The sequence below is a fragment of the Nycticebus coucang genome, chromosome 23, assembly GCF_027406575.1.
Source record: "Nycticebus coucang isolate mNycCou1 chromosome 23, mNycCou1.pri, whole genome shotgun sequence".
NCBI classification, from domain to species: domain Eukaryota; kingdom Metazoa; phylum Chordata; class Mammalia; order Primates; family Lorisidae; genus Nycticebus; species Nycticebus coucang.
The window spans coordinates 36,869,949-36,883,888 of NC_069802.1; the positions used below are offsets into that span (position 1 = coordinate 36,869,949).

Here is a 13,940-nt window from a genome sequence, read left to right on the forward strand (position 1 = left end):
AAGCATCATCAGTGCCCCAAATTGAACTTTCTTATTACAGCTAGAACCTTTCAAGCTGTTAAAACCCAGTTAGCAAATTTGAAAAAAATCCAATAAATTGGTTACCAAGCAAATTTATCATTCAGTAAAACAGCTTTCAGTATATAAATCTTAAGACAAACCGAATTTTAACAAATTGAGTTTGGGCAAATTTTCCAGTATAGGTCTTATTTTCAAGCCAATCAACACCACAACTCCAGACCACAGTGCTGCTGCCTTCCCTGTGCTCCTGTGAGTGCCTGGAGTCCAGTCCTTGAGCCACATCATTCCCACGTGGGGCCTACTGAGGCAGAGTCAATACCCCAAGAGGTCCTGTCCGCTCCCTGCCCTAGGAGGTCTGAGAAGGAACCTGGGGCTATGGCTGCACCACCTCTGAGGGAGACCCACCAGAGGGGCAATGACAGAGATGTCGACACTCCGCAAGGCCTCTTTGGCCAGCTCTTCCCAGCATGTCCCCTGATACCTCCTGGGGGTGAGGTAGGGGAAGAGCCTCAGTATTCTAGTGGGGGGTAGAAGGAACCTTGCTACATGCAGGCGTCTACTTTCCTATTGAAGATCAATTTCCAAACACCATGAACAAGTTCTTTACATCACAAAGACCCTGTGTCGAAGCCCATAGCACAAATGCTGCCTCGCTGTCCATCCGTTGTCTGACCTGCTAGTTCAGATGGTCAGTTCCTGTGTCTATTCCTTTGGTTGAGGCCAGAGAGCTCTCACCCAAAACCACAGGGGTTTCCATCTATGTTTTCAAAACTCATGCAGCTTCCTCTCCCCTGCTTCCCTGAGCTTACAACATTTTCCAGCCCAGGCCTCGCTAGAGTGCCCCAGGCCCGCATTTGATCCCTCTGGGGCCTTTTGGTGTGTGGTCTCTGCTGTGTCACGTGTCCCCAGCATCTTATGTGACAACATCTCTAAGTCCATCTTGACCTCCCTAATTATTGAAGGGTGCTCTCCATCTTAAAGGCTCTAAATTAGACACTAATCCAACACCTTTCCTCATTACCATGAAAACAAAAGTGAAAACTGGCTGTAATCTAAGACTACCCACAATTTCTTTAAATACATAAAAGGCTGAGTTAAAAACAACTGTCACTTTTTGGATTGTAAAATGGCTTAAATAACATGTTTTCCCAATTTGGATTAGAGTCACCCCACCTGAGTGAAGAGTCACCCTGTCTTGTTCCCATCTGGGTTAGAGCTCCCCAGGTCTGGCCTGGGCTCCTCCTATGTTAGATCCCCCCACATCCTGGCTGTCCCTGTCTAGAGCTGAGTCTTCCACACATGCTGTTAATAAGAGGGTCACATGATGCTGGAGTGAATCCTCCTGGGAAATAGTAAGTGAAAGCCAGAGACTCCCTGGGCTCCTGCTGACCCCACGCACCGGGTTCATCATGAAGGCACTCATCTCCTGGGAAGGAATCTGATTCACCAGCTCTGCACCTTCCAGCAGCGCAGAATCTGACCTAGTCCAACATTGGGATTTGACAAGATGCATGTACCAGTCCTGGGGAGAAGAAAAAGGTAGATGAGAGGAATGCACTGGGCGACATTCAAGGAGCTTCCCCTGCATGGGACCAGGACTGTGGCTTAGCTGCTCCCGGCTGTGGCTTATCACACCACAGGTCCTTCCTTTCCTCTCAACTGCTGCTACCTGCTTGGATGACCTCCTCTCTGAGCTCCCTTCTCCCCTTTCAGCTGGTGAACTCTAGGAGTCCTTCCAAAATCAGCTGAAGTGCTGCAGGCTAGTGCCCCTTCTCTCTGCCTTTCCCCATCTGATGCTGCACCTGCCACACTCTGCTGGGCCACCTGCTTTGCTCACCTCCCCCAGCATTGAAGGCAGAGGAGATGCTTCACGCACAGAGCCTGAGAAGTCAGGAAAGAACCTTCGCTTTCCTATTCCTGGGCTATTGGTTTTTGAAACCTAAGTTCATATTTAAACATAATTCTATCAGGAAGGTAGAGTACCAAGCTCTACCCTGGCCTCACAGGGTCCATATCCCTGAGTTGTGAGTGTGGAAGTTGAGGACAATATGCTAAGGTCAGTGGCAGTAGAAGCATCAATTCACAGGAAGTCAGAAAGCCAGAAGAATGCAAGGAAAGGGAAGCAGGCCAAACGTGCCATGAGCCTGCAGGCCTCAGCTGCCCATCTCCTGATTCACCCATCGACTACCCACTCCTGCTACCAGGGTCCCACAGCAGCTCTGCCTTTCTCACTAGGACCCTCCATCTCCTTCTCCTCAACTCTGTCTTTCTCACTAGGATCCTCTCCCTCCCACCCTGAACATCTCCACCCCACACCTCAACCAGAGCTGCTAACAACATGGGCCAAGGCCAGAATGTCCTGGGTCTATTGAGCCGGCCCCCACCCCACGAGTCACACACAGTGACACTGCACACTCACCTTGTCTGGACTCACTGTTTCTAGGGACACATGCCCGTCCCCATCCAGCGGGTGGGAAGAGACTGGAGGAGAGGGACTGGGTGAGTCCTGTATGGTGGAAAGACGAAACCTGTCCAGCAGGGAATAGAGCCTTTGGTGTCTGAAAGACACACATACATGAAATTAAGTGCCATTTAGTTGTGTGTGTGGCTTTTTTTTTTTTTTTTTTGGAGACAGAGCCTCAAGCTGTCACCCTGGGTAGAATGCCATTGGCACCACAGTTCACAGCAACCTCCAACTCCTGGGCCCAAGCGATTCTCTTGCCTCAGCCTCCCAAGTAGCTGGGACTTCAGGTGCCTGCCACAATGCCCGCCTATTTTTTGTTGCAGTTGTCATTATTGTCTAGCTGGCCGGGCTGGGTTCGAACCCACCAGCCTCAGTGTATGTGTCTGGTGCTGTAAACACTATGCTATGCATGCCGAGCCAGCACAATTTAGTTTTTAAATATTAGTTTCAACTTTGCAAACCAGGATTCTAGAAATACACAACATAAGGAAGGAATAGTAGTGGTTTCTTAAGGCAAAATGCAAATTATGTAAAATATTTTCTCCAGAGCTATTTTCTCACTAATACTCAAACAGGTCCTCACTTACTTTGAATTAATACAATTTATGCTCCATTGATATTTTTCATAAATTTCACTTATATTCAAATATTTCAATACACAAAACATGGTATATTAGGTAACAAAGGCATTCATAGTAAATGCAAAACAAATAATCTAAGATCCAATTTCATATACCTCTTATCTAATCTTCCAGTAAGGTACAATTTATACAAATTTATGATCCTTTCAAAAAAGAATCCCCTCATTCAGCAAGACAATTACAATCTTTTAATCTTCCTTATCTGGACTAAAGATTAAATCTACAGTCAAAAGTAATAATAATAATGATAGTTTGATTTCCCACCATCTGCTATAAAAGCGACTACTTCAAAATGCAAATTACAACCTAACTGGCCCTACAGACTAAAAAACTGTAACAAATTGCAGGCTGCCCACCAAATTGTGTCCTGTCCAATTTAAAAATACCACCAACAAAGTACTCTTAAGAAATAAAATCAGGGTTCAGCACCCATAGCTCAGTGGTTAGGATGCCGGCCACATGCACCGAGGTTGGCAGGTTTGAACCCGGCCCGGGCCTGCTAAACAACAATGACAACTGCAACAAAAAAATAGCCGGGCATTGTGGCGGGTGCCTATTGTCCGAGCTACTTGGGAGGCTGAGGCAAGAGAATCACTGAAGCACAAGTTTGAAGTTGCTATGAGCTGTGACACCACCTACAGAGGCGACATAGTAAGACTCCGTCGCAATTAAAAAAAAAAGAAAGAAAGAAATGAAATCAGGCCTATAATCGAAGCACTCTGGGAGACCGAGACCCTGTCTCTAAAAAAAATAAAAATAAATAAAAAAAAAAAAAAAAAAAAAAGGAAAGGAAAAGAAAAAAATAGCTGGGTATTGAAGAGGATCTGTTGAGCCCAAGAATTTGAGGTCGCTGTGAGCTATGACATTATAGCACTCTACCAAAGGCAACAGAGGTTAAGACTGTCTCAAAAAACAAATAAAAGACTGAAATCACAAAGACTATATTCATTCTCTCTCTCTCTCACACACACACACACACTTTCCCCTCACAGAATAAAAAAAAAGCTTCTCTTAATCTATTTTGCATTCATGGAAATATACTCACATAAGAAACGTAAGGATTTCTTTTTTTGTTTGTTTATTTTTTTGTCTCCTACTTTGAGAAACTTAGTCCCTGAAGGAAGATATAAGGATTTCTGATAAAGACTTCTAAAAGATTTTTCAAACAAAAGTAAATGACTAAATAGCTATAGAGAGATAAAATTTTGATAAGATGTAATTCCTCCATGCTAAGAATTGGGTAATGTATAATTGGGTTTACCTGCTCTTACTTAGAAATTAGATCACATGCTTTGATTTTGCTGGGGTAGAGCTGATAACCTACATTCTCACTTGTCACACTCCACTCATCCGAGAAGAGAGGTCACATAAATGTCTACTACCCCTCAACTGGCTGATAGGAACAGAAGCAGCCTTCACACACATCACAGACATGGTGTGACAGTCGTTCCCTACTTGTTACACAGTGAGATTCCATTCTTGTGAGTACATGAAGATTTCCTATCATGTCTCTTCTGCAGCAAACCCATCTACAGGGCACATCAACTTCTTGTCCTGTGAATTTATCCCCATACAAATCTATATCCTTTATATCCTAGATGATCTGAAAATGAGGACGGTCTAGCGTTCCCAGAATTACCTCTGGGCCAGCCCACTGCGCTGAAGGTACTCCTGGATTCTGTTGAGTTCTTCCCCTGGCAACTGGGCCATGCTGCTCTATAGTGGACAAGAACATACCAGTGAGTTTAATAATGAACAAACATAACCTCACACTCACTTAAAAAAGGACAAACTGATGTATATGAATTATTCTAGAAACAAGTACAAGCAGCAGACCAGACACACCAGGAATGATATGTGCTTCTGCACACAATAGCTATTCCCACCAGTGGCCACAAGAAAACCAGGCCTCTGGAAAAAAATAGAGAGCGAACTGTTTTGCTTACCCTACTAAGTTTTCAATATAAATCACTATCAAAGTGTATTCCTAGTACCTGTAAATTTGCAGCCAAAAGCATTTCTACCCGGCGACACGCAAGGATGTCCACCATGCGAGCCAGCACACGGAAGTGGGTACACAGTAGCCTGTCTACATACAGTGTGAGCACAGCGCCTGACTGGCTGAGATGGATCCCTTCCAGGCACTGCAGAGTTTTCTTCAGAGTGGTTGGCTGAAGTTGGAGGAAGGAAAGGAACACGAGATGATTACTATGCCAACTGGAAATCAACACTTTAAAAATTCTAATAATCCATTTTTAAGGCAGAGGAAACTGTGACTGCTGACAGCTGGCAGGGTGCAGACTCACAGATGAGAGGTCCTCACACCGTGACTGGATGGCCTGGATGAACAGGCCGCTAGCAGCAGAGTTCCGATGAACAGCGCTAATGAAGTCTTGCACTGGAGGCTCCTGGGACAGGCTAATCAGATCTTGAATGTGATTCACAATGAGCCATGTTAAGTGCTCTGAGTCATGGAGGTTCTGACACTGAGGAAAAATATGGAAAAAGCTTTATTTTCAAGCACACAAGAAGAGAACAGATATTAATGCCACAGAAAGCAACAGAAAGGATAGGAAGGAAAAAACAAATTCTAAATATAAACCTCCCTGAAAAGATGAGCACTTTCTCCCTGAGCACAAGTAACTGAAGAGGCAGGAGACTCAGTTCACAGAGTCCATCACCTCCAGCCCTGCACTGCAGCAGAGGCCTGTGAAGTCAGATCCTGCTGGGGAAGTAGGCTGGCACAGGCCAGTGCACACAGACAAATCTGGCAAACAGCCAAATGTCAGAGGCGGGAGGTGAGCCCAGTGTGATCCTCAGGCAGCAGGGTGGCTTGAGTGGGCAGGGGCCTCCCTCATAGGCTCCTGTCCATGGCCTCCCACCCTCCTGGGGGCTTGCCAGACTCTTCAGCAGTGTCCTCCAGTTACTCTTTCTCCAATTTTGTAACAGTTCAGTGAAAAAAAAAAAAAAAAAAAAAATTCACTATCATTGACATAGTTTCGAAAGAATTCCTGAATCCAAACTGTACGTGGGGCTTGGTGCCCGTAGCTCAGTGAGTAGGGTGTCAGCCACATACACCAAGGCTGGTGGGTTCTAGCCTGGCCCCGGCCTGCTAAACAACAAAGAGACAACTGCAACCAAAAAATAGCCGGGTGTTGTGGTGGGTGCCTGTAGTCTCAGCTACTCAGGAGGCTGAGGCAAGAGAATCACTTAAGCCCAAGAGTTTGAGGTTGCTGTGAGCTGTGACGCCATGGCACTCTACTGAGGAGACATAGTGAGACTCTGTCTCAAAAAAACAAACAAACAAACAAAAAAAAGCAGATTGGCTGCTGCTTAGGCTGGCTGTGTTGGGGAAAGCCATGTTGTTGAAAGAGTGGGATTCGCTCCCGGCGTGCTAGACCGACTTCCAGGTTCTTGCTTCATCTCAGAATTAAAAAAATGGAAGCCCTGCCTGATGTTACTTCTTTTGCAACAAAACTTAAAAACACTCTCATACAGTACCATAGTACTGAAGATGATAAGTGGCGAGTTGCCAAGAAAACAAAACATGTAACAGTTTGGAGAAAACCCTCAGAATTATTTAATGGCTATCTCTACAAAGCTCATGGTGTCATACATGACATTTTCAGTAGTACCATAGACCATACACACCCAGGGCCTTGTCGTTTGGATTGGGACAGCCTAATGACTTCATTGCATATTTTGGAGCACTTTGAAGAGAATTGCGGTGTGATGTGTTATACTACTGCTGGTCAGCTTTGGAATATAATTTCCCCAAGAGAGTTTGTTGATTTCTCCTATACTGTGGGCTATCAAGAAGGGCTTTTATCCTGTGGGATAAGTCTTGACTGGAGTGAAAAAGAGACCAGAATTTGTTAGAGGACATAACCATCCCTGTGGTTGGTTTTGTGTTCCACTCAAAGACAATCCAAGCTAGAGTCTTTTGACCGGCTACATTCAGACAGACCTGCAGGGGATGATTCCTCAGTCTGCGGTAGATACAGCCATGGCAAGCCCTTTAACCAGCTTCTATGGCGACTTACAAAAAGCTTTACAGAAGACATAATATCTTCAAACTTTTAGTACTATGACCCTCTGGATCAGCTCTCTCCTGTGCATAGCCTGTAAAAATCATCGATTCTACTTTCCTGCATAGCCTGTAGAAAAATTTGATATGTTTTTGGTTTAATGACACAATGTTTTATTTTATTCCTATAGTAAATAGCTATCTAAGAGAGAGCATTTCAGTTCTCTTAAACGGTAATTTGCACATTGTTTGGTATGGCAGCGAGGACTATGACAGTAACCCACAAAGAAGTAGGCACAGTTCTTTGACCCAGACCCTTAAGAAATTAAATATTGTTTCAAAATGAATATTTTGGCTGCATGGAGATTAGCAAAATCACAAGCTTTATGCTGTTAGATTAAAATCACTATTTTAGAGCCTTATGAACATTTTATAAAATTTTAATGTTTTTGAAGTTAAATATTAGCATTTTACTTTTGTTATTCTCTGTGAGTTTGGCAATATCTTAAACAAAAGAAAAAGTGCTTCCATCTCTGGAAGTGTGTAGAGAGAAACTTCATTGTCAATTGACTCGCATTCCTGTAAGTTTTGAAAAGACTAGAAATGAGAAGAGAATTGATTATATATAGTTTTATTAAGTTAATTGAAAAAGTCAATCATAGTAACTACGAATACAAGTAACAATTTAGTTTTGATATCTAGGTAGTATATCTAGTATTTTTTTGTATCTTTGAAAACACATTTGTAGATTTATTTTGAGAGTCTTTTTTTTTTTGTGTAGAGACAGTTTCACTTTATTGCCCTCGGTAGAGTGCCGTGGCATCACACAGCTCACAGCAACCTCCAACTCCTGGGCTTAGGCGATTCTCCTGCCTCAGCCTCCCGAGTAGCTGGGACTACAGGTGCCCGCCACAACGCCTGGCTATTTTTTTGTTGCAGTTTGGCCGGGGCTGGGTTTGAACCCACCACCCTTGGCATGTGGGGCCGGCACCCTGCTCACTGAGCCACAGGCACCGCCCTATTTTGAGAGTCTTAAAAACATTTATGCATGAATATGATACTAAAAACTTCTGCCGAATATGCACTGGGAATACCCATTTGTTGAGGAATACTCTGGGTTGTATGAAATGGCTGGTGGTATCCTGTAATCACCAACAGAAAGTCTTCTCTCTAAAAAGTCACACTGAATGTTCTGTATATACCAATTCTATAAGTGTCACTCAACTTACAAAGCATTATAAACTTCATCATGAATGTTTGCGTTTGTGATGTGACTTCAGTCTGGAACTAGAACAAATGCATTCTTACATTCATCCAAATGCCTATTAGATATCAAATGCCTATTAGATGTCATTTTATAACGACTAGAATGACTATAGCAGGTCCCTTGATTCTGTGGCTGCCCTAAGTGAACATTTGTAAGTGATTTTAAGATTCCAAATGATTCTTTGGCTTTTGAACTATCATCTAGTTTACTTCTAAAATGAGAACTTGAGGCAACTCAGTGTGTCCGGGCACGTCTTTGTATGTCTATAAATACATGTACACATCTTGAAACCCGGGGGGTGGGGAACTATGTGGATCCCAAATAATGAATAAACATTAAATGAAAAAAATCAAGTTAAAATTTATAAGGAAATAAAAATATCCATTCTTAAACATGAAGTCTTTCATTTTAATTTAAAATCTTTCTAAATCAACTCCTTGACATCTGATTAATGATAAGTATTTGACAATACAGACTGAGTAACCTATATCCAAAATACTTAGGAGCAGAAACATTCTGAGTTTCAGATTTTGGGATATTTGTGAAGAACTTACTGCTTGAGCATCTCAAGTCCAAAAAAAACCTCCAATGAGTGTTTCCTTTGAGCAACATGTCCATGCTCAAAAAATTTTGGATTTTGGAGCACTGCAGATTTCAAACTTTCAAATTTGGGATGCTTAACCTGCACTCACTGAAATTAGTATCTCTTTTTCTTCCACTTCTGTGAAAACCAGCATTATGTAACTAAATAATTTCTCAAAAATAGAACAAGATAAAAAAAACTGTTTCAAAATCAAGGCTGAAAAGCAAAAAGTGAATATTAATAAATAGCTATCATCGGGCGGCACCTGTGGCTCAAGGAGTAGGGCGCCGGTCCCATATGCCGGAGGTGGCGGGTTCAAACCCAGCCCTGGCCAAAAATCACAAAAAAATAAATAAATAAATAGCTATCATCACAAAAAATCTCTATGATAACAGCTAGCACAGCTGAAGACATCTACTTCCTTTCTGATTCAGAATATTTAATGCCGTCTCACTATGTGACAGCAATATAAAATGCCATGTCTGTAACAAACAAATTTTGTTAGATAGGTATGAAAAAAGTATAAATGCAGACCAAATTGTATTATCAAGTCATCTTTGAGTAATATAATTACAAGAATTTTTTCTTCCGTTTATTTATTTGGTTTTTATAAATTCTCCACAGTAAACATGTAATACTAGTTTTTTGGTTACAAACGCCATGAAAGTTATTTTTTATTTTTATTTTTTTTGTAGAGACAGAGTCTCACTTTATGGCCCTCGGTAGAGTGCCGTGGCCTCACACAGCTCACAGCAACCTCTAACTCATGGGCTTAAGCGATTCTCTTGCCTCAGCCCCCCGAGTAGCTGGGACTACAGGCGCCCACCACAACGCCTGGCTATTTTTTTTGGTTTTTTTGCAGTTTGGCCGGGGCCGGGTTTGAACCCGCCACCCTTGGTATATGCGGCCGGCGCCCTACCGACTGACCCACAGGCGCCGCCCATGAAAGTTATTTTTTAAAAAGGATGCCACTTGGGGCGGCACCTGTTGCTCAGTGAGTAGGGCGCCGGCCCCATATGCTGAGGGTGGCGGGTTCAAACCCAGCCCCGGCCAAACTGCAACAAAAAAAATAGCCGGGTGTTGTGGCGGGCGCCTGTAGTCCCAGCTGTTCGGGAGGCTGAGGCAAGAGAATCACGTAAGCCCAAGAGTTAGAGGTTGCTGTGAGCCCTGTGATGCGACGGCACTCTACCGAGGGCAGTAAAGTGAGACTCTGTCTCTACAAAAAAAAAAAAAAAAAGATGCCACTCAAACAGGTTGAATATTGAATTTTTTTAGTTTGTTTCAGTGAGAAGGTCTCATTATTCTGTCCAGGCTGTAGTGCAGTGACTAGTCACAGGTGCAATCATGACTCACTCTAGTCTCAAAACTCCTGGGTTCAAGTGATCCTCCCACCTCAGACTCCCTGTAGCTGGAAGTGCAGAGCATACCACTGCACCCGACAGAAGTTTCTTTTAAAATGCAGCACTGGGGTGGCACCTGTGGCTCAGTGAGTAGGGCGCCAGCCCCATATACCAAGTATGGTGGGTTCAAGCCTGGCCCCAGCCAAACTGCAACAAAAAATAGCCGGGCGTTGTGGCAGATGCCTATAGTCCCACCTACTTGGAAGGCTGAGGCAAGAGAATCACCTGGGCCCAAGAGCAGGAGGTTGCTGTGAGCTGTGATGTCACAGCACTCTATTGAGGGCAACAGAGTCAGACTGTCTCTAAGGAAAAAAAAATGCAGCACTGAACATCTCACACATTTTCTACAGATTCATTTTTAAAAATCAAAATCCTACTATAGTCAATACACTTAACTTGCTTTTTAAAATTGTTTATTTTTAATTATTACAGGTATATAATATTTACACGTGTATAGGGTACCTCTGATGTTCTGCTACAGAGATACAACGTAAATTGAACAAATCAGGGTTAACTGGAGTATCTATTACCTCAGGCATTTATCATTTCTTTGTGTTACGAATTAGCTTATTTTTAAAATTATTATTCCTTTGTTTCCCTTGAATTAACAGAGATGCCCAGCATTACATATGATACTGAGTAGTTGCTAGTATTTGCTGAATGAGTGACACCTGGATGAACCCTTCACAGAATACAGTCAAGGGTTGGAGGGCCATGTCTGGTTTTGAATTATATCACAGCAAGATCAAACATTAATTAGTATTTGATAATCCCCCCTTTTTTTTTTTTGAGACAGAGTCTCACTTCATCGCCCTGAGGTTGACTACCATGGCGTCATCACAGCTCACAGCAACCCCAAACTCCTGGGCTTGAGCGACCCTTCTGCCTCACCCTCTGGAGTAGCTGGGGCTACAGGAACCCACCAGGACGCCTGGCTAGTTTTTCTATTTTATTTTTATTTTTCAGACGGTCTCACTTTGTCACCCTCAGTAGAGTGCTATGGTGTCATAGCTCACAGCAACCTCCAAATCTTGGGCTGAAGGGATTCTCTTGCCTCAGCCTCCAAGTAGCTGGGACATTAGGTGCCCGCCACATTGCTTAGCTATTTTTAGAGACAGGGTCTCACTCTTGCTCAGACTGGTCTCAAGCTCAGATGATTCACCTGCCTCGGTCTCCCAGATCAGTAGGATTACAGGCATGCACCATTGTGCCCCGCCCGTAGTTTTTCTATTTTAGTAGAGACAGGGTCTTGCTCTTGCTCAGGCTGGTCTCAAATTCCTGAACTGGAACAATCCACCTGCCTCAGCCTCCCACAGTGCTAGGATTACAGGCATGAGCCACCATGCCCGGTTTAATTCAGCATTTTGATTTTGATGATATTGGCAGGGTGCTAGGCAGTCTCGTTCCAGAGTGTCCACACCATGCCCTCTCCACAGGGGGTTCTCTGCCCACACCTCCCATTTCCAGGTACTTCCACACTTACCACATAATCGCAGAAGAGAATAAGAGCCCCTCTTCGCACTATCTCTCTATTGCACACTCCAAGTTTGTCTGCCAAGTCAGAATGCTCCTCTTCTCCAGATATCTGGGGACTAAGTAACTTCGTGCTGGACAGACTGTGTCTTCTAGAAGGAGCAATAGATGCACTGACAACATTTCTGGATGGTACAATGTGTTTATTTGCAAAATACTAAAGATGGTTATGTTTAATTCTAGTTCTGAAACAAATTATTTTAAATATTGCCACATTAAAATAATGCATGCGTAATAGATACTCTCAATTATCTTTTTCTGAGCTACAATAAACCAAAGCTGAAAAATTAAAGAAACTAGAGGATTTAATAGGCAGAAAACAATAATAAATGCTGGACTGAAAGGCAAAATCTACCATAAAGCTGAACATTCAACAAGTACTTTTATTTCACAATTCACACTAGCTGTGTTTGATAACCAAGCAACCGTCTTTGCAAGTCCCCATTTGCCAGAAAGAAACCCTTCATCTTTTGTGTCTCACTGTACATCCCCGCTGCAACATCACTCTGACACGTGCAGTGCATGTACTGTGGAAACTGTGTTGAAAGCGCTTCTTCCCCACTGATGATGGATATTTTACTTCATATTTACCTCCACTCACTTGGTCTTTTTTCTTTTTTAATAGATGGGAATTATAACCTTTGAGAGCCTGACTCCAGTCCACATACCCAAACCAACCCTCTGACTTCTGGGTCTGATCTCAAACAATATCCTTCCGTGGTGGCAAAGAGCCTTAATGGGGAAAGACAGAGGTAATATCAGGGCAAGAATATTCTGAAATATGTCAATTTTTCCTGTAAATTCCTTAGGATTTAGAAGTGGGAGAAGGACATGATTGCAAGAGGGACTTTACCTAACAATTGCAATCAGTGTAACTGGCTTATTGTACCCTCAATGAATCCCCAACAATAAAAAAAAAAAGAAGTGGGAGAAGGGAGTGGAAAAAAAATTCCTACAGATTTATTAAACTACCATTCCTGTTTTTCCACTGGTGACTGGATAGCAACCGTGAGACCCAAACAACAGGATGCCACTCAGCAAGCACAAGGAACAAGCCACTCTTACACATTCATGCAATACATGAATGAATTTTAAATATATTGTGTTCAGTGGCAGAAGCCAAACTCAAAAGGCCATGTACTTTATGATTCCCTCACTACAGCCTTCTGCAATGGGCTAACAGAGAGGCAGGCAGGGCAGGATGGCTCTACTTTATCTACGCTGTGATGTGTGGGGGCTGCCTGACTACACTTACACTGAGCACAAAAGAGTGCACCTCACTATGCTATAGACCATAACGCCAGTTAAAACTAACAAACAGAGCCTGCCCTTTCTCAGTCAGCTGTCCTGCCACCAGCTGCACTATGACTTACATTCAAGCTGTAATTTTACATTTTGTAATAGTACAGCTATAGGGTAAAGAGCTTTGAAATAGAAGAGACATCATTTGTAATTCAAATATTAGCAGTAGACACAGAGACGGTCCAATGCCAATCTGAATTTAGGCCTACTCTATTGTAGCACATACCCCCCCCAAAACCTCAGGCCAGATGCTGGTGGCAAATGAACATCCCCAAATCCAGCTGACTGCACACATCAGCGCTCAGAACATAACTAGCATGTCCTGTGTGGCCACACCATACCCACAAGTGCCATACCCAACAGTCCACCAAAGTAAGACAGACTGAAAGCAAATCATAAATTTGTGGTGACAGGGTCCAGAAAAGGAAGACCAAAGGAGAGCAGAGTCTACACAAGGCCTTCTCCAGCACCCACCTGGCAGAGGCCTGGGTGAGACAAGCATGGGGGCCGAGGAGGGTGGCAGGAGTGTCTGCAACACTGGAGAGAGCAGTCCCCCACTGCTGCGCCCACAAACAAGGTGCTCTATTTTGTATCTCGTACTTCTAGTGGTTCACTCTTACGGAAATAAAACACTCTCAGCCCCTGCCACACACAGCTGAAGAAACAAGATCCTAAGAATAAGGTTTGAACAGGAGCAGTTCT

General features: G+C 43.3%; 1 protein-coding gene and 1 pseudogene across 4 annotated transcripts in view; one reads left to right on the plus strand and one right to left on the minus strand.

Moving 5' to 3' along the window:
- Positions 1-13,940, minus strand: part of HTT (huntingtin) — a 172,619-nt gene that overhangs the window by 31,498 nt on the left and 127,181 nt on the right. For all 4 annotated transcript variants that reach the window (XR_008377225.1, XM_053577934.1, XM_053577933.1 and 1 more), the window contains exons 42-47: positions 11,887-12,028; positions 5,433-5,612; positions 5,121-5,297; positions 4,766-4,842; positions 2,441-2,579; positions 1,421-1,543 (exon numbers count right to left, since the gene is read on the minus strand). Coding sequence is in view for 3 of the 4 variants with exons in the window: in XM_053577934.1 (XP_053433909.1) it covers positions 1,421-1,543; positions 2,441-2,579; positions 4,766-4,842; positions 5,121-5,297; positions 5,433-5,612; positions 11,887-12,028 (838 nt within the window). In the remaining variant the exon portion in view is untranslated. The remainder of the gene's footprint in view (positions 1-1,420; positions 1,544-2,440; positions 2,580-4,765; positions 4,843-5,120; positions 5,298-5,432; positions 5,613-11,886; positions 12,029-13,940) is intronic.
- On the plus strand, positions 6,558-7,192 carry LOC128576033 (stAR-related lipid transfer protein 4-like; annotated as a pseudogene).